General features: G+C 53.7%; 1 protein-coding gene across 1 annotated transcript; it reads left to right on the top strand.

Moving 5' to 3' along the window:
• Positions 1-746: 746 nt before the first annotated feature.
• Positions 747-27,915, top strand: ARL8B (ARF like GTPase 8B; the record flags this gene model as incomplete). Its single annotated transcript, XM_084248291.1, has 7 exons — positions 747-869; positions 21,754-21,834; positions 22,822-22,895; positions 23,352-23,445; positions 23,669-23,736; positions 23,989-24,059; positions 27,866-27,915. 7 exons carry the CDS (start codon positions 747-749, stop codon positions 27,913-27,915), a joined length of 561 nt encoding a protein of 186 aa, XP_084104417.1.

Below are 27,915 nucleotides of genomic sequence, written 5' to 3'. Positions count from 1 at the left end.
CGGCCTGAGTTTGATCCCCGGCCAGGGAGCTACCCCCACGGCGCGGCGGACCTCTCCTGCCTCCCCGCTGCCCCCTTCGGCAGTGCATTTCAAGACATCTGCCTGTTCCACGGCCCACGCTGTCTCTGGTGGATCCTCTCACCCACCGCACCCCACCTCTGGCCTGCACCCCAGCTCTTGCATGCGTAAATAAATAAATCTTTAAAAAATTGGCGCGGCCACCCACTCACATGGTTAAAAACGACGCATTCAATGAAAAAGAACAATGAGCACGGAGCCAGCCCGAGTCTGGCGGCCAGTGCCCGGGTGCCCGGGTGCCCGGCGGGTGCGGGGGCGGCCCCTGGGGGCGGCGCCCGGCCAGCGCGGAGCGGCTCCTCCGGCCGTTCTGGCGGCCGCGTGAGGTTCCCCGGGGGGCCGGCGTCCCCGCCCTGGCTCCCGCCTCCCGCCTTCCGCGCCGCCGGGGCCGCGGGGGACCCCGGGGTCCCCGCGGAGCGCGGCCGGCGGCGCGGTGGGGGCGCGGGGCGCGGGGCGCGGGGCGCGGGGGCCCCGCCAGGGGGCGCTGCGCGCGGCGGGCGGCGGCGGCGGGCGCGGCGGGGCCGCTCTCGGCGGGCGCGGGCGCGGGCGGGGGCGGCGCGTCACGTGACCCGCGCTTCCTGCTCGGCCGCCGCCGCCGCCGAGTCCGCCGCGTCGCGCCGGCCGAGGAGCCGTTGGGGTCCGGGCCAGGCCCGGCCGCCGCCGCCGCCGCCATGCTGGCGCTCATCTCCCGCCTGCTCGACTGGTTCCGCTCGCTCTTCTGGAAGGAGGAGATGGAGCTCACGCTCGTGGGGCTGCAGTACTCGGGCAAGACCACCTTCGTCAATGTCATCGCGGTGCGTGCGCGGCCCGCGGCGGCCGGGCCTGGGCGCGGCGGGGCCCGCGCTGCGCGGGCGGGGGCGGGGCGGGGGGCGCGGGCGGGGGGCGCGGGCGGGGTGCCGTCCCCGGGGTGAGGGGGTGCGTGGAGGGGGGCCGTCCCCGGGGTGAGGGGGTGCGTGGCGGGGTACCGTCCCCGGGGTGAGGGGCGCAGGCGGGGTGCCGTCCCCGGGGTGAGGGGCGCGGGCGGGGTGCCGTCCCCGGGGTGAGGGGCGCAGGCGGGGTGCCATCCCCGGGGTGAGGGGCGCAGGCGGGGTGCCGTCCCCGGGGTGAGGGGCGCAGGCGGGGTGCCGTCCCCGGGGTGAGGGGCGCGGGCGGGGTGCCGTCCCCGGGGTGAGGGGCGCAGGCGGGGTGCCGTCCCCGGGGTGAGGGGGTGCGTGGCGGGGTGCCGTCCCCGGGGTGAGGGGCGCGGGCCGGGGTGCCGTCCCCGGGGTGAGGGGGTGCGTGGCGGGGTGCCGTCCCCGGGGTGAGGGGCGCGGGCGGGGTGCCGTCCCCGGGGTGAGGGGCGCAGGCGGGGTGCCGTCCCCGGGGTGAGGGGCGCGGGCGGGGTGCCGTCCCCGGGGTGAGGGGCGCGGGCGGGGTGCCGTCCCCGGGGTGAGGGGCGCAGGCGGGGTGCCGTCCCCGGGGTGAGGGGCGCAGGCGGGGTGCCGTCCCCGGGGTGAGGGGCGCGGGCGGGGTGCCGTCCCCGGGGTGAGGGGCGCAGGCGGGGTGCCGTCCCCGGGGTGAGGGGCGCAGGCGGGGTGCCGTCCCCGGGGTGAGGGGGTGCGTGGCGGGGTGCCGTCCCCGGGGTGAGGGGCGCGGGCCGGGGTGCCGTCCCCGGGGTGAGGGGCGCAGGCGGGGTGCCGTCCCCGGGGTGAGGGGGTGCGTGGCGGGGTGCCGTCCCCGGGGTGAGGGGCGCGGGCCGGGGTGCCGTCCCCGGGGTGAGGGGCGCGGGCCGGGGTGCCGTCCCCGGGGTGAGGGGGTGCGTGGCGGGGTGCCGTCCCCGGGGTGAGGGGCGCGGGCCGGGGTGCCGTCCCCGGGTGGGGGCGCAGGGCGGGGAGTCGCCGCCGGCAGCGAAGGGCCCCCTGGCCGGTCTGGCCCGAAGGGAGGACGCGGCCTGCGCGCGGGCTCGGAGGGGAGACGCGGGGCCCGTCCCGTTTTCGGGGCGCGGGGCTTGGGGCTGCCTGGCCTTGGCCCTGTGGGCAGCCGCTCGCTCGCCGGGGGTCAGAGCCCCGCCCGTGCGGGGCCGGAGTGGGGGGGCCCGAATCAGCCCGGTTTGGCCCCCGCTCAGGCCCCGCGGGACCCAGGCCGAGCTGACCGGGCGGCGGGCGGGGGGGGGGTCCCTGCGTGACCCCAGCTCTCTCCACGGGCGGGGGACGCGCGGGCTCCTCGCGCGGGGACGAGGGAAGGCGCTGGGCCCGCGGGGAGGACCGGGAGCCGCGGGAGGTGTCCCGGGGCGGGAGGGGGAGGGGGAGGGCGGGGAAGGGGGTGACTGGAGTTGCTGCTCGGCTGCCGGGGAGGAGGCGGGAGGTGGGGTCGGTCTGTCTTTCCAGCCCCGAGTTTCCGCGGCCGGGTGTGAGCGGCGGGGCTTGCGCTTGTCGGGGCTGAGCCCTGGGCTGTCCTGAGGGCGGCGGGGCTCTCCCGTGGGTGCTGTGGAAACCTCGCTTAGGCGCTCGCCTGCTGCCCGACCGGTTTGGCGACGGGCGTGATGCACACGCAGCTCCTGTGAGAGGCCGCGAGTGCGGGGCTTGTGACTCTGAGTCCTCCCGTGAGTGACGCTGGAGAGCCCGAGCCCAGCCCCCGGGCATCCTCGGAGGAGGTTCTGAGTGGCAGCGCCCGCTTCACCCCTGGTCCCGGGAGGGCGGGGTGTCTCCCATCGTGAGGCCGGCAAGGGAGGCTTTGGGGGAGGCTCCAGTGTCTCTTTTATGGGAAAGGCCAGCCCGCGCAGCTGCTCCGCCGGCTGTAAAGTTTGTGATACTCCCTGGAGGTGGGGAATGGCTTGTGACTCCCACCCTCCCGATAAGGCTGGGTTAACGTCAAGCGCAGGGGGGTGCATCGGGGGTGCATCGGCGCCGTTCTGTGTTGCTTCAGGGAAGCCATGACGCTCGTGGAGTCGAGAACAGTTGGGCACATCTTCGGGGAACTTCTTGCTGATTTTCATGCTTAGGTACTTTGTGGACGGTGTTGCTTAGTAAGGCGAGCCGAGCGTGAGCTGAGGCCAGGCGGTCTGGCTCTGCCAGCGAGCAGCTCTGTCTCCCGCCCAGCCCCTGCTCCCTCCCCGTGAGCTGGTGACGGAGCTGGTGACCGCCCGGCTCCTTAGCGCTGCTCCGGGAGGAGGGGCCTGGCGGCGGTGAAGTGACCAGCATCCTGACTGCAGGCAGGGGCTGGGTGAATGGTCACTCTTGTTGTTTCTGTTTGGTAAGTTGTGTAGAGGAGAAACCGTGTTTTGAAAATTATTAGACAGCAGCTAGCCGGGTCAGTCCTCTTTTGAACCCCTGTGAGCCTCCGCCTGGGCTGTGCCCTGAAACCGCTTCATGTCCTGACCTCCTGTCCCTCGCTTGTGCGTTCTTTTACTCAACAACAAAACTTCCAGGACGCTGTTGAACTCAAAGTGAACCGCTGTCTTTTAAATGTTGTTCTGGGATGATAATGCTGTGGATAGAGTCTCTTAAGACAAAAGCCTGGACTGTAATTGATGGGCCTTTCAGATGCAAAAAAAAAAATCTTCAATTTCAAACTTATTTTAAACTCAGACTCTAACCTCATCTGTGATTCTTACAGAATACCTTGAGGAAGAAGACAAGGTTAGTCATTAGAGGGGACAGTTACAGACCTTTAGATAGAAACAGTGTGTCCAAAATGGTAACTTTAACCTTATCTGTCTTGTATGTCTTGTATTTTGTTTGAAATGTCTCCTTTCTAGGCTTGGAATTGCAGATGTAGTGAGCACTTTCTGTCACTTTGATTTACAATTAACAACATTGTAGGCATGAAAGATTTCAGGTGAAGCCAACTTTCTTTTGGTAAAAGTTAACCTTTTGTAAATATTGAATTAAAATGGGACTGTCTTTTGCCTTAAAAGTTAATACAAATTTAATAGAAGTCATTTAACTGACTGGAAAGGTCTCTGAAGCTGAATTACTTATATGTAGGGTTTGTCCACTTTGAAATCACTTTACCTAAAGAGAAGTTTTTTTTTTTGTTTTTGTTTTTTTAAAGATTTGTTTATTTATATATACAAGCACTGGGTACAGTCAGAAGTGTGGGAGGATGAGATAATTCACCAGAGCCAGAGCGAGGAACAGAACAGGCAGGCTGACGAAATACACTGCTGAGGGGAGCAGCGGGCGTGGCAGGAGAGGTCTGCGCACCATGTGGGACCCTTGCCCAGCGGCCGGGAATCAAACCGGCTCTGCAGATGCTGCGGGCAGCTTCCCAACCGCTGCGCCACCGGGGAGGCCCCTAAAGAGAAGTTGAGTTGTAAAATGCAGACTTTTATGGCCTTAAAACAGAAATATATATATTTCTGATATGTGGATAGATAGATCAATACCTCACATTAGTGAGTATTTTATGTATTGTATAAAGTGTCAGAATGTAGTGATGCATTTTATATAGACCCTTGATATACACAGTGTCCTCCTCCTTTGTCTTAGACGTGAGAAAAGAAGCACAAGCGGCTGTGAAATTTCTGGTTCTTGTCAAGGACTGAAATGCTGGAGGTTGTTGCCGAGTTTTCCTGTCGTTATTGCACAACAGATCATGTGCCCTATATGTGTATGTATGTTGAGTAATTTTTGTTGTTAACTGAGACTCTTAGATGTGTAATAGGATGACTGCTAAGAAAGTCTTACAGGATTTATCACCATGTTGTAGGCTATGTTTTGCACAGTGTGTATTTTTAAAATGAGTGACTGTATGAAAATTTATCCACATTTTTGTGAAGTGTTGATACCTGATGGGTTAATCCTAAGGAAAGTTTTTTCCTGCAAACTTGTCTACCCAAAAGGAGATACTTTGGAAGATTGTAGTAATTGAACCTATGATAATTTTTAAGAGTTTGTAGACTCAGGCAGGCTCAGTCAAGTCCCTCAGGCAGCGGAGCTCATATGGTGGAGGAAAAATTAGAACCCAAGGCCTGTCACTGTGTGCTTTTCCTGTCTGCCTTGGTAGATCCAGCTGAGACTAGAACTGCAGAGCTGTGAATGGGAAATCTTAGTCCTTTAAAAATCTTTTTTTGTAATTAGGTTCTCTCTCTCTCTCTCTCTCTCTGTGTGTGTGTGTGTATAAACAAATGGAGGAAGGAATGATACTTTCTGCAAAGTAGGTGTAATATTATTTAGATAACTACTAACAGGCATTACTGGGTTATTGAACGATGCTTAATATCTTTAAAAAATGGAAATAATTCTGTTTGGTGTTTATTATTTAATGATTTTGGGGTAAGAATGGCAAAAACCAGTTTTTACAGACAGTGTGCTGTAGTCAAGTCTAAAAGTTTACGGGCCTCCCCGGTGGCGCAGCGGTTGAGCGCTGGGTTGCGAAGCTGCCCGCGGCCTCTGCAGCGCCGGTTCGATCCCCGGCTGCTCCCCGGCCACCACCGGAGGAGGGTCCCACATGGCGCGCAGACCTCTCCTGCTCCCCTCAGCAGTGTACTTCGGTCCTTCTGCCTGCTCTGCTCCCCGCTCTGGCTCTGGTGAATTCTCTCACCCTCCCGCGCTTCTGACTGTACCCAGTGCATGTATAAACAAAACAAACAAACAAATAAATAAATAAAAGCATGCCTCTATTAAAAAAAAAAATTAAAAAAATAAAATAAAAGTTTAACAAATCTGAGATTTTCCTGTAAAGTTGCCTCCCAGTGAGGCAGGTCAAATTCAGATCCCACGTCAGGGGGCCCGAGGCGTTGGGCCTGGAGCACCTCTGTACCTCCTCTCCCCACCATCCAGGTGTTTATCCAGGCAGACATAGAGTTCCAGCAGCAGATGCCCTTGCTAAGAAGCTGTTCCAATGCAGTCATACTTTTTAAAGGAGATACAGGCTGTTAGACAACTTAAAGCACTTAACTTTCTGAAATAAAGTGGATAGTCACCAAACATGGATACAAAATGCATTGCACATAGCTACTTAAATGTTACTTTTAGAAGATTTTTTTCCCCCCATTATCAAAATACTAACAGGCGAGTGGTAGAACATTGGAAAGCATAGTACAAAGTGCAAGAAGCCACTCATCTCCCACCCGCTGCTAACTACTGTCAAAATTTTGAAATGCTTTAAAAAAAGTTTTGAGACAAGATTATTCATAACGTTTGCATACGCTTTGCTTCTTTTAATTGTGGTCTGTGCATTTCTCGACATACCAGGCCATTTTTTTTTTTTTTAATAGAGGCATGTTTTATTTATTTATTTATTTTCTTTTTTTTGTTTGTTTGTTCTGTTTATACATGCACTGGGTACAGTCAGAAGCGCGGGAGGGTGAGAGAATTCCCCAGAGCCAGAGCGGGGAGCAGAGCAGGCAGAAGGACCGAAGGACACTGCTGAGGGGAGCAGCGGGCGGCAGCAGCGGGCGGCAGGAGAGGTCTACGCGCCATGTGGGACCCTCCTCCGGTGGCCGGGGAGCAGCCGGGGATGGAACTGGCGCCGCAGAGGCCGCGGGCAGCTTTGCAACCCAGCGCTCAACCGCTGTGCCACTGGGGAGGCCCCATACAAGGCCATTTTTAAGGCCTTGGTAATGTGTTCCCGTGTGGCCTGTCTTGTGGGCGGGCTATCCATTGGGCCATTTCTTTGTTGCTGGACATTGCGTGGCTTCCAGGGTTTGCTGTTGCATGTCACCTGCGCTTCTGGAAGGCGCGCTCCAGCCTGGCAGTGCTGGGCGAGGCGTGTGCGTCTGCTCCGTGTCTGATGGCCTGCGCACTGCAGAAAGGTGTGCTGCCGCTGCGGTCCTCGGGCTGACTTCACCTGCGCCGGGGCAGGCCCGGGCAGGCCGCTAAGGGCTTTGTCCTTCGGCACCTTTAGGGCAGAACGACTTAGTTTTGTTGCTAAGGTGAAGTGAGTCCGCAGTATTTTTCAAGTATCTTTTTAGATCATTACTGTCTGCAAGTTTAATGTCCAAAGAAGTAACTGTTCATGTTTAGGCAGCTGCTGAGACTGCACTGCATGAACATAATTCCTTTCCAATTTTTTTATTTTTATTGCAGGCAGGCCCTATAAGTGCAGCCCATTTCCTCTGACTGTCGCATCCGATGGGCTTTGAGCTTACTGGGCGAGGGGCCTGCTGTCTGTGTTCAGAGTCCTGGCGTGCGCCTGCAGCCTTTCCCAGGTCCCGTCCTAGTGTTATGGGTGCTGCTGTCTCTTGCGGAGGCAGCAGCGTGGGGGCAAATCAAAAATACTATTTTCTAAGCCAGAGTCTTTGAAACTTAGCCAGAGGGATCACTTTTTGAGGCTGTGTCATTGGATTTTTTAAGTTCATAACTTCAGTATTGTTTATAATTTTATAAAAGTTGATTCATGTCCTTTGAGCATGTAAATAGGAAAAACATTAACCTGTTTGCCAAGTAGGTCAAAATTAAATGATAATTTAAGGCATTTAGTTTTTCTGAGATGAGGTAAACCAGATTGAAATCGCTAATGGAATAATTTGAGTTAATTGCTTTCTTCAAAGTTAAAATCACAAGTCTTACCTTCTATTGTGTGTTTTTTTCCCTTAAGGTTATTCTGTTTCTTAAATAAGGTATTGGATCTTGCATTTGGGTCAGATCTTATAGTTTGCCCAGTTTTATGCACTAGGAAAGCATTATTTCCATGTCCTGAAAAGAACTTAATTTTAAAATTCAACAAAGTGTTAGGGTTCGTTTCAAGTTCGTTTAAAAAAAAAACTACAGTGCAGGCAAAATAATTTCAGATTTCAGGTATCTACGTAGTGACATTTCTGCTTCAACATTGAGGTCTTGAAAAAAAATTGAGGCCTTTTGTTTTAAACTGGCTTGGAAAGGTAATCATTTGCCGTAAAAAAGCAGTTTGGGTGCTGATTGGTAAAGGTCTGAAAATGTAGTCTCTTGTGCCAGCTGACTTGGCGCTGACTACTCCCACGCCAGCCGAGCAGAGCCGCGTGCGTGCGTGCGTGCGTGCGTGTGAACTGGCCTGCAGGCGGGGACGCCGGCCGGGGCTGGCAGGGAAAGCTGCCCCGGGAGTGGCGCGGCCGAGCAGGTGTGAACAGAGCCCGACTTCAGGTTCCGACCCTGACTTCCAAGTGTGCTCGTGCTGTTTTTGGCAAGTGACTTAACCCCTCCGTTTAGAAGACGCAGTGAAGGTAGTTTCTGCCTCCCGGAGCTGGTGGGGTGTTAACACCGGGGAAGTGCGGCCTGAGGGTCAGCGCCCCCTGCGACACCTCGGGTGGGGCCCACACCTCGGGTGGGGCCCGGCGCTCCGTCCACTGTCCTCCTCCGCAGGCCTGGAGCTTGCCTCGCGCACTGGGTGTGCAAGTCCAGCTTTGAATGTGCAGGCATGACTGTATTTAAAATAATATGAAATGATGAAAATAGCCTCTTTATGAACGCACAGTTCTGCGGGAATGCTCAGGATGCGTGTTCTGGGGTAGGGCAGATGTGGGATGGGGGTTGACTTGGCTGCACTGTGTTTCCCTTGAGACGGTCGCATTTCCCCCTCTGAGATGATCCCAGAAGAGCCTCACGGGGCAGCGGAGATTAAAGCGGTGTTGCCTGCGTACAGTAGGGTGGCCCCCATCAGCACCCCCTCAGCAGCCTGCCCCCACCCATCAGCCGGCCCCCGCCTCAGTGACAACGCTGTCAGCAGTGGTTTCCGTGCTTTAAACACAGTGTTTCTGGCCTCTTAGGATCCAAGTTGGGATTTCCATCAGGTGTCAGGGGATCCTGTAAGTAGCACTAGGCCAGGTTAGTTTTCTTTCTTACCTGGTCACCTTGCTGAGCATATCCCGCGCAGCTGAGGAGGCACGAGCTGCCACTGTCTGGGAGGCTAGCTCGGAGGTCGTTGCTAGCCTTCCCTCTGTGTCAACTGCCTTCCTTCGATTTCAGCACACACAGGCTGTCCAGGGAAACTTGTGTTAGTGCAACAGGTGACCCTCCTCTGAAAGGCCGTGGCCGCCGTGCCTGGCCCTTGCTGGGTGGACAGTCCTGGGCTTACGTGCAGTGCAGGGTGGGAACAACATGGCGCAGTGGGTCCAGAGTTCAGCTCCAGCTCCTCCACCCCAATGCTCTTGTGTGTGTAAAAGGGACGAGCTTGGTGGATCGAGCTGCGGGTGCTTCTGTTGGCATCGCTGCTGCTTGGCAAGTCACAGCTCTTCCAAGTCCGTCACTGACCTGGTCTGGAAGTCAGAGGTGACTTGAGTCCCATGCGTGTTTTTTGCTCCCTCAGGCTCTTATCAGATGCTGTAAGTCTCCTTTACTCTGCTACTGGTAGCTGTAAGAGCCCCTGTATTACCCTTCTTATCAACACTTGTAAATACTAGTGTTGTGGGGGGACAGACATCAGAGGGGAGCATGAATTTGCCAGTGATGATTAGCAAGGCGGCGTGAGTGGGCTGGCCGAGCAGGCCTCGGGATCAGCGCGCCTGACGCTGGTGAGGACGGAGAGAGACTCCCTCAGAACCGAGCTCTTCTGCCCGCAACGTGTCTCCCCGCGGGAGCGGGAGCACAGCTGGCGCGTCTGCCCTGCGAGGCCCCACTCTCCTCCCAGGGGAGGTCAGCTGGCCCCTGCGCCGTTTTCATAGCACTCTGCTTAGCAGTGGATGGCTTTGTGCCACTTACCTGTCCGGCTGTCTCTGGCCCGGACCGCGCGCTTCCTTATTATCTGTGCTTCTCACTGCCGCTCTGGGCCTGGCTGGGCCAGTCCTTGCTCCGTAATTAACAGCGGGAGGCATTGTAGGGCAGTGTTCAAGGCTGGGGCTTGGGTAGATCTGCCAGAGCTCTGTCCCCCCAAAGCCTCACCTTCCTGCTGGCTGGCGTGCGTGCACACCAGGTCCGTCGGCGCCGTGCCCGGCGTGCAGCGGGTGCGCCGTGGCTGAAGCCTGCCACTGATGTTGATGGATATTTGGGGATCAGGAGAGGAGCCTGTGGCCCAGTTAGTTCGTTGATGAAATGGAGGCGCCCCCCTCCCCCCATTTGAGCGCCCAGTGCTCCGCAGGGGATGGAGGTGCCTGAGTTCCAGGAGGGAGGTGTCCTGGGTGTGGGACCATTCGTCTTGATGACGGTTTTCCGTGACTGAGAGACCCGAAACGGACAGGCAGCCCCTCTGGGTGTGCTGGGATGTCCGGGGCAACCTGTTGAAAACATGGCCAGTCCCTTTGCTTGCCTTCCTGCTCGCCAGCCTGTTGTAGTGTTCCGGGAGGAGAGCGCCGTGGCTCAAGGCTGGTGTTTCACTGCGCAGCTGGGGAGAGTAGAGCCGGGGTCTGCGCGCACTGCCCGGGGGGCGCCTGGCGCGCCCGCGGTTCCTGTTGGGTGCTGGGCGCAGGCTTCCGCATCGGGAAGGAGTGACCGCGGCCAGGCGCAGGCGAGCATACTCGGCCTGCGGAGTCCTGTGGGGCAGGAGCGGGTGACGTCAGGGCTTTGTGGTTCCGACCTGGGTTCAAGCCCCAGATTTCTACTTTCTAGCCCTGTGTGTGAGCTGTGACCTTGCTCCCAAGCTTTCTTTTCTGTGAGATGAGCCAGCACAGTGATGGTTTCCTGCCGCGCCCACTTCCCTCGGCAGCGTCCCCTGGGCTGGGGTGCCCGAAGGCATGCTCTGCTCTCCAGCTTCCTCCTCTGCTTACTCTCTCCGCGCTCCCTGCAGAGGTAGCAGGCTGGGTGGAGGTAGCAGGCGGGGTGTCGGCAGCTCCTGAATAAATGACCACGTCCGAACCTAGAAGGCGCCGAGGCTTGGGCCCCGAGGCGTGTGCGAGTGTGACTCAGGGTCTCCCGGTGCCCCCACCCCCACCCCAGTGTCCTCGCCAAGCGGTGCTCAGACCCGCTGCGCCTGGCGTTGTCGTGGTGGGTGGTGTGTCTGCAGGAACCGGCAGCCAAGGGCGGGACCAGCCGGCCACGCTGGAGACCGGGGGGCGGGGCGGGCGCCCTGCTCAAGTATGCGCTGCTCGGGCCTAATAAGCTGCTGTTAGGAAATTAGCAGCCGTTTCCTGTTTGAAAAAGGAAACGCTACAGTGAGGGAAACACCCAGGGATCCACCTGCGGTTGCTGGGTGAGGAGTCAGGGCTGCAGGCAGGCAGGCGCCGCCCAGTCGTGCCAGGCCAGGTTGAGTGATGGGTGCCCCAGCTCGGTGCTCCAGGGCCTGACATCACATTCGTGGTGATGTGTCTCCCTGTGGAGCAGGGTCTCAGGGGCTTCATTTACCTCCCAGATGGAAAAGGGAGGTCCTGTGACCTGCCCTGGCGCGCCGGGAGGCTCGCTCCATCTGGAAGCAGCAGTGGAAGCCACGGGGGAACCCTAACCTGCCCCTGGGTAACGTCTCAGTAAAGTCTCTGACATTTGTTTAATTGTGACTCTAGTGGCCGCCAGGGCTGTTACCCGTGGGCGGTGATGTTTATTTCCCCGGGTATAGAACGAGGCGGACTCTGAGAATTGGGTCAGATGCGCGTCACCAGGTAGAGTTCTTCCTGGCCCAGAGAACTGTCCCTGTGCCTTCCCTTCGAGAAGCAGCAGAAGTAGTCAGCGGGCGATGCTGGACCTGGGGTCCCGCGTGAGCCAGCTCAGTTCTTCAGGCCTGAGCGAAGCGTGCAGCCCCAGGGCCTGGCCATCGCCTTTCAGGGCTGGGGATGGCCGCGGCCACGGCGCCGGCCTCCCGAAGATGTGGTTCCCTGTGCCCTCCGCTGCGGGGATGAGGGTGGCACTTGTTAAAATAATGCTCTGCTGTTGGCTCACCAGGAACGAAGCCTCGTGGCTAAAATCCGCTGCAGATTAATTGTATTTTTAATTCTGTGTCGTGAGTGTTGGAGTACTTTCTAGATTGTTTAAAACCGAGCCGGGAGAGGAAAGACACTCTGAGGGGAGCAGCCTATAGGTGTGGAACTGTGGGAATTTGGGGCCAGAATAACTGGCTCCCAGGCAGCATCAATGGGTCCCCCCCGGAAAACTCCTCGGGGGGCTGGTCTCCCCCCGCCCCGCACCCTCTGCCCGCCAGCCTTTGGGTGAACAGAGTCGACAGTCGGGGCCGTTCAGCGGTGACAGCTGCGCCTTCACCAAGGGCCGTCGGCCCAACGCGACTGCAGCTCCAGGACTGCCCGACCTTGCGGAGGGCGTGCGTGTTCTGGCCAGGGGCCCCTCTTCTGGCTCCGGGGGCCGTCTCGGGTCGTTGTCCTTGTTTCAGGACGGCGTGCCAGACTGTTCGAGAATCGAAACCACTGTTTGGTACCAACCGGGGTGGTGCCAGACGCGAGTCGGGGGGCTGTTCTTACTGGGGGAGGGGCTCGTGGAGGCGGCACTTCTTCCCTGAGTGGCAGAGCTCGCCGGGGACATCACTTGGGCCTGGGCATTTGTTTTGAAAAAGATTCAAGATTACGAATCCCATTTCTTTGGTGGCTTGAGAACTGTTTAAACAGGTCAGGTGGCTTGTGGCTCTGGAGGAGCGGGCCCTCCCCCTGGGGCTGCGGGCTCTGCGCAGGCCTGGTGTCTGCTCTTACCCTCCCGTTGGCGTCGGCGTCAGCGTTGCGGGGAGCTGCCCTCCGCCCCTCCTGGGGGCAGCTCCTGCTCCTCAGCTGCTCTCGGCAGCTTGTGAGCTCTGTCATTTCAGAGAATCAGTCTTCCTTGTATGGGGTTTCTGTTCCCAACTAAGTTTTCCTTCTGCTTTGGGTTCATCTCGCCCTGCCCCTGTCATCGCGGCGCCGCTGGGGTGCTGCGGGGTGCAGGGCGTGGGGCTTGCCTTTGGCAGACTGGCCTCAGCACCGTCAGTTTCGGGAGCTGCCGTCCTCGTGCAGGGATTTACAGAAATAAAAGAGAAACGATGTTTTCCCTTGAGTGGGATCTCCGCTCTGCACAGCGCCATGGCGCGTGGTCGGCCATGGTTGTGTGGGGCGTGTTTCTGTAACAGGGTGGTCCCCAGGAAAGGGGGAGGTTCCCTGCCCCACCCAAGGGAGGGTGGAGCTGAGCAGGAAGAGGAGAAGCTGCAGAAGAGACTGAGGAAGGAAGCAGGATGGAGCCAGGAAACCTGGAGGAGGCGCATGGAGCCTAGAGACATGTAAAGAAACTGCGCTTGTCTTTTGGTCACAGACTGGGTGACACAGATGTGGGTGAGACCCATGGGGAGGTGACCATGGCAGCTTTTATCTTGATGTTGATTTTGCTCTTTTCCTTCCGGGCTTGTCCGGTTGTTTGTGACCCTTTTCTGTGGGTCCCCACTGGAAGATGCTTTAGACTTGTGGCAGGCTTTGGGGCCTTGCTCTGGGCCGATCCCATATGGATGGACTTTTACCCACGAGGGGACGGGTAACTTTGGGTGCTTCATTTAGAAACTAGACTCTTTGCCTTACCTGTATTGTTTCCTAGTTTTATTAAAGTTCCTTCCCATTAAAGTCTCATATGTTTTGTGTTGATGCGGCGGATGGCAGAACCCATTTAGAATAGGCAGGTTTGCGGGGTTTTGGGCTGCCCCTCTCCCTGTCCTACAACATTTCCTCTTGTCCTGACGTACTGAATTGTTAATTTATGACCTTTTTTCCTACTACAAACATGTAAGTCTCGATTTCCTTCTGAACACTGCATTAGCTGCGTCCCGCACATTTTGACGTATTTTTCAATTTGTTTAAAATATTTTCTTAACATTTTTGTGATTTCCTCTTTACCCTAATGGGAGTTCTCAGGCTCCCGATTGAAATTGTGGGGTTGGGAACACTTTAATCCTCAGGAGGTGTCTCTAAAGGAGATTGCTGCCAAGCAGCTCTGTTGGTATTTGCAGGCAGTAAGGATTAATGAGTTGTTTCAGAAGAGCTGAATATGATGACAGGCATTTAATTAGTAGTTAGAGTTCCCTGTGCCATTATCCTTTATAAAAAGTTCTTATCTAGAGAATTTTAACTGTGATCCTCAGTTTTCATAGCCTAATGTCAGAAAAATAAACTATGACTCACTCAGTGTTACTCTGCTACCCCAAAAGATCGGTTTTAAATTCATGTTGTTACTGTGGAGTGTCCTAGACGCGGGCCATCTACACAAGACCTGTCAATACTTAATTTGGAGAGAAAGTCTCCATTCCCAGACCCACTTGGCAGACCTGGCTGCTTGCCAGGTTACCATCGGTAACCCCGTCCAAGCTGCAAAGCAAAAGGCCTAGGGAAGTTAACACTAAAACTAGGGGACTTGCCTTTTGGGCCCTTAGTGTTCAGGTTGATTCCCGAACCAGCCACCCCGAAGTTATCAAGAACCCCCTGAGGGCAGAGGTGGGTGGGCAAGTGTAGGCTGGAGGGAGGCCGGGTGTCGTCTGGCGGGTGGATGGCTCTGTTCGCCTCCCACATGGTGGGAACACTTTGCTGAAGGCCAGCTGTTGGGAGAGCAGACTTCTCAGGTAGCTCAGCCTCAGGAAAGGAGCAAAGGGCGGAGCAAACACTTGAGTGATGGAGGCGGTGAGCAGGCTGTGGTTCCTGGGTGGCAGCTGCAAGGCCAGTGGGGCAGCCCTGGCTCAGCAGGAGGGGGTGTGATGCGAGCTCTGTCACTGTAAGGGCCAGTCCTGTAGCTGGGACTGCAGCTTGGATTTCCACGCTCGCTGTCTAGTGGGGCAGCATGTAGGTGTTTGCCAGGAGCTGTCTGTTCTCCTGCGTGATTCAAAGTGGTCTTTAGAGACCATCACCCCCACCCCGTGATGTCACCTGTGCTTTCAGTAGCAAACAGTCACTGTATGGTTTTGTGTGTTTGTTTCCTAGTTTTCCTTTCTCCTCAGTGGCTGATCAGTGAGTGAATGAGGACAGAGGCCTCTGGTCTGCATTCGGAAGCAGCGCAGCACAGCGGCGATCTGCGAAGGGGGCTGGGAGTCGGCAGTGGGCACCAGAGCACCCCTCAGAGCCCAGCTTGTGGCCGGTCAGGTGACAGCCTCTGGCCTTGACCACTGTCTGCACAGTGGTCTGTCCCTCCCAGAAGCTTGCGATGCCTTTCCAGCGCTGGCTACAGAGAATCTTTTTTTTTTTTTTTTTTTTTTAAAGATTTATTTATTTATTTATACAAGCACTGGGTACAGTCAGAAGCGCGGGAGGGTGAGAGAATTCACCAGAGCCAGAGCGGGGAGCAGAGCAGGCAGAAGGACCGAAGTACACTGCTGAGGGGAGCAGCGGACGGCAGGAGAGGTCTGCGCGCCATGTGGGACCCTCCTCCGGGGCCGGGGAGCAGCTGGGGATCAAACCAGTGCTGCAGAGGCTGCGGGCAGCTTCGCAACCCAGCGCTCAACCGCTGCGCCACCGGGGAGGCCCTACAGAGACTCTTTTAACAGGTGCTTTTAAACTGCCGTCCTGTGGGAAGGAATTACGTTTGATTTTCCGATTTTTAAATAAATATTAAAACTATGGAGTAGATTTTGTAATGTCAGTTTTAAAGCCCAAGGGCTTTTATACCAAAACTATAAAACACGGATTTTTCTGTTGAGAGCTTTTTGTAACTTACTGTCCTTTTGGATTATTAAAGGACAGAACAATTAGCAAAGACTTGTTCCTGAACTGGTTGTCACAGTTCCTTATGATGGGTGTATTCGGGGATGTCCCTGTTGGCATAGTACGGGATGGTAGCGATGGGCTAATTTCTCTTCTAATTCTAGTGGTTCTTTCGTGTGCTATAGAGTAAGGGGATTCTTCATCATCCTGATTTTAAAGATTGTCGTGAAAATGTTCTACTTGGAACTGGGCTCAGAGTTACAGAGACACTGCCTGGATAAAGCGTTGCTGAGAAGCCCCGGGCACCCTTGTGGGGTGGTGCTGTTCGCCCCGGGCCTCATCCACCTCGTTGTTCCCGGGCCATGTGTCCCCTCGGGGGCGCGAGACTCAGCACGTGGCCCTTGGGTGTGGACACCGGGTGTCCAGCCTGAGATGAGGGTGTTCTCGTACCGGCTTCATCACCCACAAATGATACAGCACAGATTTTGTTCTTTCGTGTCTTGTTGGCTGACTCGATGATGTCAGTGACAGCGTTTTTGGTCTTTTATGACATAGACATTTTTAAAAGTCCCCACTTCCCTTGTAATCGGATCTTCCTCATCTGGGCGTCTGATGTGTCCTCATGAGTAGCTGGAGTGTGTGTGTTCTCAGCTGAAATTCCAACGCAGGACTGACTCCTCCTGCCGCCTGCGCTGCCTTGTCCTGGTAACCTTGTGGTTCAGTCAGGGTGACGGCTGGCTGCTTCCTGCAACTGACAGGCGACCTGTGGGGAGACACTTGAAGACCATAGACTTTTGCTGCTTCCCAGCCAGATTTCTTCCTAGATCTGGTATCTGCCCACTGCTCATTTTAAGTCCTTCACCAGCTAATAGAGGCTGTCGTTCCTTTTCCTTGCTAACAGTGGCAATGTCAGAGTAATATTACCACCAGCTCCACTTCCTCGAGAGCTGCAAGAAGCATACCGGTGGTACTCATTTAAAAATGAGTGTTGGCAGGGCCTCCCCAGTGGTGCAGCGGTTGAGCGCTGGGCTGTGAAGCTGCCCGCAGCCTCTGCAGGGCTGGTTCGATCCCCGGCCGCCGGGTGAGGGTCCCACATGGCGCACAGACCTCTCCTGCTGCCCGCTGCTCCCCTCAGCAGTGTACTTCGTCAGTCTGCCTGTTCTGTTCCCCACTCTGGCTCTGGTGAATTCTCTCGCCCTCCCATGCTTCTGACTGTACCCAGTGCTTGTATAAATAAATAAATAAATAAATCTTTAAAAAAAAAAAATGAGTGTTGGCAGTAATAATTGCACATTTGAGTCAAAAGGTCTTGGAAAGAAGATATGTATATATTGCCATGTCTTCTGACTTGTGAAGTGTGTGAATTTTGCAATTAAAAAAATGAGGCCTAGTGTGTGTGTGAAAATAACAAAACCAAACACCCTGCTTAGCATGTGAAAATAGTTCCTTCTGGCCAAGAGCAGAAACTTAGTGTGAGGCTTTTGTTATGCTCCCCTTTCATTCTGTCTTACACAGCAGCCTGCTGTCCAAAGCCTTAGAAAAAGAAGGCCTTTAGAGAAAAACTGAAGACATTTGTCAAGCCGGTATTTTTCCTCTTCTCTTCCAGGCTGATTGGATTGGCTCAGACTGCTCCTGTAGATGGGCAGCTCAGACAAAGAGAAATTTCTTTTCCCAGCTGGTTCCCAGCTTGCTTTCAGCATCCATTCATGCACGGGAGCAGTTGTGAAGCCTAATCTCTCCCCTGAGGAGCTGCTTTAGGGTGCTGAGATGCAGGAGGGCTGTCAGGGGTCCACTTGGGCAAGTGAGCTAGCCTCAGTTTCCTTGCCTGAAAAATGAGGGCAGTGCTACCTATTTCATAGGGTTGCTGTGAGAATTAAACAATTTAACACTGATTAATATTTATTACACGTTCCGAACAGTGCTTGGTGTTATTTGTTAAATTTGTTAAAGTAAATAAAATACACAATTAGCTAGTAATTTTTGAAGATCCGTTTGTTTCCTGAGTTGCTCGTCCCAGCTGAGTGTATTTCAGCAGAAGAGAAACACGCTCTTAGTTCCCCAGAGCACAGCTGCCGGCTGAGGCTTCGCTCTTGAATGGGGGCTTGAGAAGTGACGGTTAAGATTTGACAAGAAGAAGATGCTCCCAAGACTCTGTAAAGTCCTCTGTCGCAAATCATGCATGAAAGTCAAGAAAACATTAGTTACAGCACCACCCCACTAGTCGCTGGCGGGGCTGCGGTATTCCAGGGCGCCCCTGGCTTTCTTCGGGGTTCATCCCCCCTCTCCTCCCTGTTACTTCTCCCTGTTAGCCATTTCATTAATGCTCCAGGGCTGTGGAGTCAGACCACAGACTTCATGCTCCAGAGCCGAGCGCTTGAGAACACCTTGCCGTCCTGCTGACGTTCTCGGGCTCAGAACCCAAGGGCTTGATTCCCTCATTTTCAGATTTGCAGGTGCGCGGTAGCCACTGAGTTAGGGGGAGTTATTGTTAGCCTCTGCCAGCAGTGAGAAGTAACAGGGAGGGAGAGGAGCGTTGTTACTGGGCAGGATGAAGGGCACCCCAAAACCCCCAAACCTGCCTACCCTGAGTAGGTTGCCATCCACCGCATCCAGACAAAACCTGCTCTAGTGCGTAAGACCTTCACCGGGAGGGAACTTTAGTGCAGTCAGTGGGCAGTGAAGAGACGAGGGGAGAAAGGAAAGAATAGACAACATCGTTTCCAAATCCAGCACCCAAAGTTACCCATCCCCTCGTGGGTAAAATCTTCCCAAACAGGGTTGGCCCCAGGCGGGGCCCCTTGAGGCGGGAACTTCTGCCCCAAGTCTAAGGAACCGGCCAGAACCGGCCAGAGACGGCTGCAAGGAAAAAGACGAAGATAAAGGCTGCCATTGTCGGCCTCCCCACGGCTCTCCCCCACGGCTCTCTTCCAAGGGTCTCCTTCCAGGTCCCCCAAGTTCCTGGTGCCAGTCCCAGGCCGAGAAGCAAGCGCGGCTCTCCGCCCGGCCTGCCCCCGGCGCCCGTCGGCCTTCCCCAGCCCCTCTAGCTTCTCCTCCTCCTCGCTCGGCCCCTCCCTTCCCGGGCGGGCAGGAATCCTGGACCCCCCCCCTTTCCCTGGGGACCCCCGTTACAGAATGAACATCTGATAGAGCCGGGGCACCCCGGGGTCCCGCAGCCCCCTCCAGTAACTGAAGGGCTGGTGCTGCAACTACTGTTCGCGTCGCAGACCCGAGCCGCCCGGGGCCTGCAGGGCTGTGTGATGGGGTTTCCTCCCGTGCAGCTGCTGCCGTCACCTCCCCTGCGGACAGCCAGGACACGGTCAGTCACGTTGCGTGGGCTGCGCGCAGTGTGCCAAGTGCGGACTGTGTTTTAGAAAGCATTTTGAAGGCTGAAGCTGCCTTTTGGAAGGACAAGCTAGTTGAAAAGTTGAGCTGCTGTTGCCGGCTGCTTCGGTGTGTGAGACGCCCGCTTCCTCGGAGGCCAAGGCGGCCCTCTCGCAAGGCCTCTCCTAGGAGATTAATGAAGGGCTTATTGCAGTGGAAATTTTTGAGGAAAATGTAATCCACCACCATAGAGCAGTGCGACCTTGGGGCTTTATTTCCTGTTTCATAAAATGGCGGTGACGATGGCCGCTGCCGCCGCCGCGGCGTGTTTTACATTGTGGTAAAGTGCACGCACCATACACTTTGCCATTTTCACTTTTTAAGGGTGTCGTTCGGTGGTATTCAGTGCATTCACATCGTCCCGTGTCCGTCCCCAGTATCCATTTGCAGAACACGTTTGTCCTCCCAGACTGACGTTCTGTGCCCCTGAGCGGTCCCTCCCCTCCTCAGCCGTTGGCAGCCACCGTGTTCTTTCTGCCCTTAAGGATCCAGCGATCGAAGGCGCACCCCATAGGGCTAGCATCATGCCGTGCTCGTCTTTTCGTGACTGGCTTATTCCATGTGGCCTGTTCAGGTGTCGTGTCCCTGGAACCACACGGCACGTGGTGTTTCCCCGCTGGCTTCCTGCGTGTAATTGTGCGTTTAAGATTTGTCCATCGTTTTAGTGCCTTGGTAGCTCACTTCTTTTTGTGCTGAATAAATGTTCGGTTATCTGGGTGTAGTCATTTATTTATCCATTCATTTACTGAGGGGTATTTTGGTTGCTTCCAAGTTTTTAGCAAGTATGAGTGAAGTTGCTGTAAACAGCTGATGCAGGTTTTTGTGTTGATTTAAGTTTTCCACACCTTTGGGTAAATATCAAGGAGCCTAATCCCAGGATTGTATGGTAAGAATATGTTTGGTGTTGTAAGAAACTGCGAACTGTCTTCCAGAGTGACTGTACCAGTTGCATTCCTGCTGGCAAGAAGTGAGGAGAGTCCTGTTCCTCCAACTCTTGGTGTTATCCGTGCAAGAGCTTTGGCCACTCTGTAGGAGTGGGGTGGCGTGTCAGGGTTTTTATTTGCATTTTCATGATGCCCTGTGACATGGGGCATCTTTGCACACGCTTGGTTACTGTCTCTGTGTGTTCTTTGGCGAGGCTCCAAGGTCTTTGGCTCAGTGTTTGTGACTGGATTGCTTGTTTTCGTGTTGCTGGGTTTCAGGAGCTCTTTGTATATTGTGGATAGCCAACTTTTATTGGTCTCTTTTGCAAATATTTTTCCTAGTTTGTGGCTTGTCTTCTCTCCTGACACTGTCTTTGCCAAGCAGGGATTTTTATTTTAATGAAGTCCAGTTTATTAATTGTTTTTATGAATTGTCTTTGGTGTCACCTGGCCCCATTTTTTTCAGTCATGTTATCTTTTTTTGTTGGGGATATAATAGTTTTGAAATCATGACTAGATTTCCATATATGTATGTGTAAGTTCTGAGCATGGTGTGTCTAATCTAAGTGGAAGTAGTGATAATGGTTGTGTTAAATCATTCTGAAACTCCACTGAGCAGGGGAGGAAATAGTAGAAGTTTTAGAATTTAGTAGAATTCATTGTGCTCAAACTTGCAGACATTTGTGGAATGTGTGTGTAGCCAGTATAAGGTCACGGCAAACAATTGGCAAGTGTCAGAGCCTTGAAGAGAGTCCCGTTTGCTTGACCAGCCCCTTGTTGAGACATTTCATATCCTGTGCTGTTTACTATGTAATTTCTGTAAGATTCAGGCCAACTGAGAAATTACTGTTGTGTCTATGAAACGTAAATCTGTAGTATGTAAACTCAGACTTAACTGAGGCTCATTAGCTGCCCTTCACCTTTGCTGTCAAGGTAGGAATGTCACTAGGAATGGGAGGACTCGGCGTGGGCCTTAGATACGTAGGTGCAGGGCCCAGCGCAAGCCCAGTGCGTGGAAGGCGGCGCTTCATAGTGCTGAAACATCAAGAGTTGGTGAAGGACAGTCCTCAAAGTAATACACTTTCTGTAAGCCCAGTCACTATGTGAACAGTGATTCATTTCTAAAGCTTGTCTCCATGAATTAAGACAATTAAAAAAAATTCCAAATTCTCCACCTGCTGTATATGATGACACCCACTGTCAGCAGCAGTGATCGGAGTGATTCGCCTTCAGGAATAAACAGCCTCGTGGAAATGAATGAGGACTCGGGCCTGGAACTGCCCCCAGCGGACTTTGGCAGAGCTCTTCAAGGGAGTTGGGAAAGGTTGGATTTTTAAATGGGAGTTAGGTGATTACTGGTTGTCCGGTTATAAAAAGAAACTTTCTTGCATTGTGTAATCCGATTCGCAGTGGGTGCATAGTTTAAATTTGGAAAAAACCATATAGCTGCTATTAGAAGATATTTCAGTCGAAGACAGGAAGGTCATAAGCTGAAAGGAGAACAGAGTTGATCACAGAGCAGGGAGACCCACATGACAAACCGTTTTATAAGCCTTGTTCAAAGATAAACCTGGAAAAGTTACTCAGTGGTGAATTTTGAGTGATTGTCAAAATTATATAAATAGTAAAAGTGATCAAGTTTTCTTTTGATTTTCTTCTGGTTTGTGAAGTGTGTGTGTCGTGGGGGAAGCAATACATTTCCATGTGTATTTGTGATGCACAATATTTTTTTTTTTAGCTTAAGGAAATGTAGAAAATGACCTTAGTTTCAGAAATACCTTTTTTAAAATGGGAGAATTTATCTTCGAAAACTGTGATTACAAGGAATGCTTCCTTAAAGCGGCTGTTAGCCACCCCCAGAAGTCATGTGCTGCGGTGGCCCCGCGCCACCGGGTGTTGGTCAGAGGCTTGGCCCCGCCCGCGCCTCCCGGCCGGCCTTTCAGTATAACGTTCTGTTTTCTCCCGCAGTCGGGTCAGTTCAGCGAAGACATGATTCCCACGGTCGGCTTCAACATGAGGAAGGTCACCAAGGGCAACGTCACGATAAAGGTCAGCACCCCTGTCCCCGCCCCCTGCCCCCAACCGCCTGGTCCCCGCAGCCGCGCCAGCGCGGGCTTGTCCAGTTTCCCTGTCCTTCCCTGGGCCCCCGGTCTCCACTTCGGTGAGTCGACATGCTCTGGAGGAGGGCGAGCCGTTGCTCTCCTCTCTCTAGCAGTTGAGAACAGGTCGGGGGGAGATGTCAGTGAGTGCCCACAAAACCTGCAGATGGAAACGGACCCCAGAAACTTGGCCTGTGCTGCTAGACGTGAGAGCTGGGGTTGCGGCGTTCCCGGGAAATGCCGTCGTGCCTCAGAGAAGTGGAATTTGGGATTTCATTATTTTATGGACATTTTGGGATTGAAAGGCAATGATTTATTATTTGTAACACTGGAAATGTAGTGTTTCAATTGTGGTAGCAGGTCCTGTGACCTGTTCTGCCTTTCTTTACAGCTGCGGTTGCTGTGTAGCCAGGGCCTCGCACAGCCCCTGCGCAGCCCTCACAGAGTAGGCACCACAATGAAATTACTGTGGCCTGTATAGGATTAAGATAACTTTATAGAAGAAAGACTCCCGGGTAGAAACATTGGCCGCGTTATTACAGAATAATCCAGGTGACTTTGCAGTAATGTCCCGTCAGGACACGCAACGCGTGGCTTCCGAGCGCACTCTGTGTTCACATCTGGGTGATGCATGTTTTGTAGATTTTAAAAAGATGTGTATTTGCAGTATTATGAATGTATTAGTGAGTAAGCAAAGGAGGTGTTGTGCCAAACCAAATCCTTGTTTAAGCAGAACAACAGAGCGAGAGTACAACGTCTGGTGATGTTCTGTGAGCGTCAGGTTTAGAAATGACCCCAAAACTCCCAAAAGAGCTTGTCTGGGCCCTGGTTTTCAAGGGCAGCCTGGCTCTCACTGCCATGAGCCTCCTGCCCGAACTTTCTTCCCCCATGTGGTGCTCGAAATGTCCTCTCAAGAATTGTCTGTCTTGTTTTAAAGATCTGGGACATAGGAGGCCAGCCCCGCTTCCGGAGCATGTGGGAACGGTACTGCAGAGGAGTCAATGCCATTGTGTAAGCACCCCTCGCCCCACCCCCGCGCGGGGAGTCCCTCCGTCTATAAGTGACCCCCCCTCCTCCGCCGGCTGTGGCAGAGCCAGCTTAGGCTCCAGAGAAAAAACTGTTTTTAAAACTTCCAAAGGCTCGACTTTTATTTCAGACAGTGACAGTCTCCCTAGAGGCCTTCTTAGGGTAATCCTGCCAGCGTGAGACTTAACAGTTGAGTCATAGGTGAGGGTTTTTTAAAATGTTTTTGGTTTATGCAACTAAGAGCCAAGGGATATAAATGTCTTCCAGTCACATACATTTGTTCTCATGAACCATCTTTTTAAAATTAATTTTATCCCGAATTTTATTTTGATTAACAATTTAAACAGTATAAATCTTAAGAAAATTAGAAGTCTTCATTTCAGTTGTGCTCACTAAAGCTCATGGAGAAGGTATGTTGAGATCAATTTATTTCTTTAAAAGTTACATGATAGATGCTGCAGATCGTGAGAAGATAGAAGCTTCTCGAAATGAGCTCCATAACCTTCTAGATAAGCCTCAGTTACAAGGAATTCCAGTAAGTATGGCGCCCGTGCTGTAAGTACATGACTGCAGACTTGGGGGTTTCGATCAGCTGCCCTGCGGGGTTCGGCAGCCACAGGAGAGGAGCCAGCATGCCGAGAGGCGCAGCCGCTCTACCTGCAGGACGGCCCGCGCAGTTTGGGTCTCGCCTGCGGTGCTGGGCCGTGTGCCTGTTTCCTTACGTGGAAGTTGACTGTCGTTATGTTTTCTTTTTAAAGGTGCTAGTCCTTGGAAACAAGAGAGATCTTCCTAATGCCTTGGATGAGAAACAGCTCATCGAAAAAATGTATGTCTTAAAGAATGAATGATGGCGCTGAACAATTCTGCTTTCAGATGATCGCTCTACCCACTGCTTTGCTGACCACCGGCCTGTTCAGTGATGATTGTAGCATGGTTTCCGTAGATGAACTTGGCCCGCCCGAGAAGTGAATCCCTAAAGTTCTAGTAGTAACAAGTAATTAAGTGAGACGCAGAATGAGTGATGAGTACTGCTGCGCTTTTAAGCACAGACTTACTTTGTTAATTCTGCTTCTTGTAGGAATCTGTCCGCTATTCAGGATAGAGAAATTTGCTGCTATTCAATTTCTTGCAAAGAAAAGGATAATATAGGTAAGAAAGACTGTTTGGGAAGTCATGGCTGTGAGTGGGAGGGTGTCTAGGGAGGGCGTCCTGCAGTTCACTGTCTCCATTCCTGCGCAAGCGGCTTCCTTCACGCCACGCTGCTGCTTTGCCTCAGGGTCTAGCGCAATCGCCATCTCTTTTGGCAACAGACAGCGCGTCCTGACCCGGCTGCGTGCCCCTTGAAGACATGACTGCAACAAAGGCCTGAGTTAAGCCTTCATGTGTTATCAATTTATTGTGTTAATTTTTGCAGAACTAGCACCCAGCAGTGCTGTGTAACAAAGTGGCCGGTTGAAGGAACACTTCTTACATGTGGTCTGTAGGCGCTCTGTCAGGTTTTCAGTGACTCAGCAAGGGTGTCCTGCAACAGGCCAGCGCGCCCTGGGAGGCACTGGCCGCTAGTACCCTTCACCTGCTTATTGTCCGCCTTCATTTCCTGGGCCTGCCGTAGCTGGGCACCACAAACTTAGAACAGCAGGCATGTTTTCTCTCGTGTTTGGGAGCCAAGAGGTCTGAATCTGGGGGGAGCGGGGAGTGGGGGCCCTTTCGGGCCCCTCCCAGTGTTGGCCTTCCTGGGCCTTCCTCGGCTCATGGATGCCTCACTCGAGTCTCCGCCTCTGGTTCCGCACGCCCTCTCCTCTGTGCAGGCCTCTGTCTGTTCCCTCTTCATGTACCATCCCCTGGCCTCGCTCCCTGTGTCTAAAGAGACCCTGTTTCCAAGTAAGTCACATTCTGAGGTTACAAGTACTGGTGAATGTCCAGGGTACACCGTGCAAGCAGTTCAGTGTCCTTAAAGGATCAGTGTGTGTGGCTTGACTTTAGTCCCTAAACTCACTTGGTAAGAGAGTATTTAATTTTATTTTTATTTTTATTTTTTTTTTTTGCTGTGATTTTTTTTTTTATTTTTCTTTCTTTCTTTTTTTTTTTTTTTTATAAATTTTATTGTTATATTCCCCATACAATTGCAGCCCCCCCATTCTGACCCCAATCCCTCCCCTCCCGCCCCCGCCCTCCTAAAAGTGTCTCTGGTTCATAGTTTTTTGTTGATTTTGATTTTCACTTTCTTATATTCATTTTCCTGGTCCCTTATTTAAGTTTTCTAGATTCCTGCTATGAGTGAGACCATCCGGTATTTTTCTTTTTCTTTTTGGCTTATTTCGCTGAGCATGATCCCTTCCAGCGCCATCCGTGTTGCTGCAAATTGCATGTGTTTATCTTTTTTGAATGCTGAGTAATATTCCATGGTGTATATGTACCACATCTTCTTGATCCAGTCATCTATCTTTGGGCATTTGGGTTGTTTCCAAAGCTTAGCTATTGTAAACAGTGCTGCTATAAACATAGGGGTGCAGGTGTTCTTTGGAATGGATGTTTCTGTGTCCTTTGGGTAAATACCTAGGAGTGGAATTGCTGGATCCTATGGAAGCTCTATGTTTAGTAGGTCCAGAAATCTCCACACAGCTCTCCACAGTGGTTGGACCAGTTTGCACTCCCACCAACAGTGCAGAAGAGTTCCTTTTTCTCCACACCCTCGCCAACATTTGTTGTTGCTAGTTTTTTTAATATGTGCCATTCTCACTGGTGTAAGATGCTATCTCATGGTAGTTTTGATTTGCATTTCCCTGATGACAAGTGATGTTGAACATTTTTTCATATGCCTGTTGGCCATTTGCATTTCCTCTTCAGAGAAGTTTCTTTTTAGCTCTTCTGCCCATTTTTTGACAGGATTACTTTCTTTGTTGTTGTTGAGTCTCATCAGCTCTGCAGATTTTTGTGATCAGTCCTTTATCATTAGTGTTGGGTGCAAAAATGTTCTCCCAGTTGGTGGGGTTTCTCTTTGTTTTTGTTATTGTCTCTTTTGCTGTGCAAAATATATAGAAGGAAATATAGGCAAAACACTACGGGATTTGCACATCAAAGACATCTTTACAGACACATCACCCAAAGCAGTGATAGTGAAGGCAAAGATAAACAGCTGGGACTACATCAAAGTATTTAATTTTAAACGTGTGTTGGAATAAAATTCAATAAATAGTGGTCATACAGTGTGCCTCAAGCAGATTTTCTGAGCTCTTCCTTCAGCCTTCAGTCAGGATGTGTTGGTTCCATCATACTTCGCTTTTCCCTAGTGAATTCCAGCCTGTCTCTCACCCTGCCCCGTGCCGTGACGAGCGCGGCGTGTGCGTTCTGGGCTGATTCTGGGCGCCCTTTAAAGCCTGCTGGAGCCAGGCTGGGTCCCTGCAGTTGACTGATGGACACGGATTCTCCTTTAGTAAATAAAAGAGAATGTGACTTGATGTACTGGGGTTTTTTAGTGGACTTGCGCACCTGTGGTTACTTAGAGCTTATTTAAAAACTTGTTTCCTATGTTGGGGGGAGCTCCTGTTAGATTTTAAAGTGTGCCCCTGAGTGCGCCGGCTCACACTCGGGGCCGTCCGGAGACGTCTGGCTGTGTCTGCGGGCATGTGGGGGTGTCTTACTGAGGGTGCTGCTGGCTTCTGGTCGGTGAGCCAGAGGGGTTCTCGACGCCCGGCAGCGCCTACGGAGGTCTTGCCTGACGTGGCGTTCTCACTGCAGCTGAGCACCATGGTGCAGTGTGGTGCGCAGCGCTGTAAGTCCTCTACTCTCTTGTGTCACTGCTGCTGCTTAAAAATAAAAAAAAAGGCTTTGTAGGGAAGGGGCAAATCCTTGTCTTGTCACCAGGACTCACTAGCCAGATTCCTGAAAACAAGTCTCCCGACATCATTCAGGAAGCGCGAGGCGGGTGTGCCGGGCGGCTCCTTCCACGGTGTGAGGCCCTGCCTACGGTCTCTGCAGAGCTCCTGCTCCCCCAGCGCCACCCTGTCCAGGGAGCCGGCTGCTGGCGTGGACTCGCAGGCGAGCACCGTGCATGTGGCAATGCCCGCACAAACGCACGGCGAGAGGATTGCACTCCTGGGTGCGCACGGGCGCAGAGCACCCTCCTGGACTTCAACTCCTGTGGCGTCTTAGCAGAGACTTAGGAATTTACTAAACTGCTCCCGAGACGTGTGCTGGTGACAGCGCTGTGTGCGTGCTCGCTGCTTCCTGGGGGTGTGCAGTGAGGAGCCGAGCTTAAAGCTCCCCAGTAACTTCCTATGGGCTGGGGAGTAACGGCCAGCCTTCTTCACTTCCTAGAGCTGACTCCTACTTCCCCGGCCTAGCCCTGTGGTTCTCGCCCAAGGGCACTGTGGCTCCCCAGGGCACACTGGGCAGTGTGTGCACACATTTTTTTAGTTGTAGTAACTGAGGAGGGGAGGGCATGATGGAGGCTGCAGAACAGGCTGCCGCGTGCAAGAAAGGCCTTCTCTTCCCAGCAGAGCCACGCACAGCCCAAAACGCCAACAGGCCCGCTCTGCCCTGACAGGAGTGACGGTCCCTCCCCCGTCCCTGTGCATCCCGTCCCTTCCACTCAGTCCTTGTGTCTAGCGACCCCCCACCCCCCAATGCACACACTCTTGCATCTTGTCCTGTTGATATCATCTAAGAGCTCCTGAGGGCAGAGGTTTTCCCACACCTTCCACTCCCTGTGCTTCCTGGCCCTCTTGGCCAGCAGAGTATGGGGTGGCCAGAAGAGCACACGCTGACTCTCCCCGGTTTGATTTCTCCCCATCCCTTGGATCGGCCTCTTGGGGCTTGGGTGACAGCGGCGTGGACACAGGCAAGCAGGAGGCGGCCTGGCGTGTGCGTCACAGTGGCCACGTTGGCAGGGTCGGCTCTGATACTCAGTTCCCCGAGTGTCCTTAACGCCTTCGTTTTTTTCCCTCCACCTTTAGATATCACACTTCAGTGGCTTATTCAACATTCAAAATCTAGAAGAAGCTGA

The sequence above is a fragment of the Talpa europaea genome (genome assembly GCF_964194135.1).
Source record: "Talpa europaea genome assembly, chromosome: 11".
In the NCBI taxonomy this organism is placed as follows: domain Eukaryota; kingdom Metazoa; phylum Chordata; class Mammalia; order Eulipotyphla; family Talpidae; genus Talpa; species Talpa europaea.
This window is presented reverse-complemented; position numbering and strand designations above follow the sequence as displayed.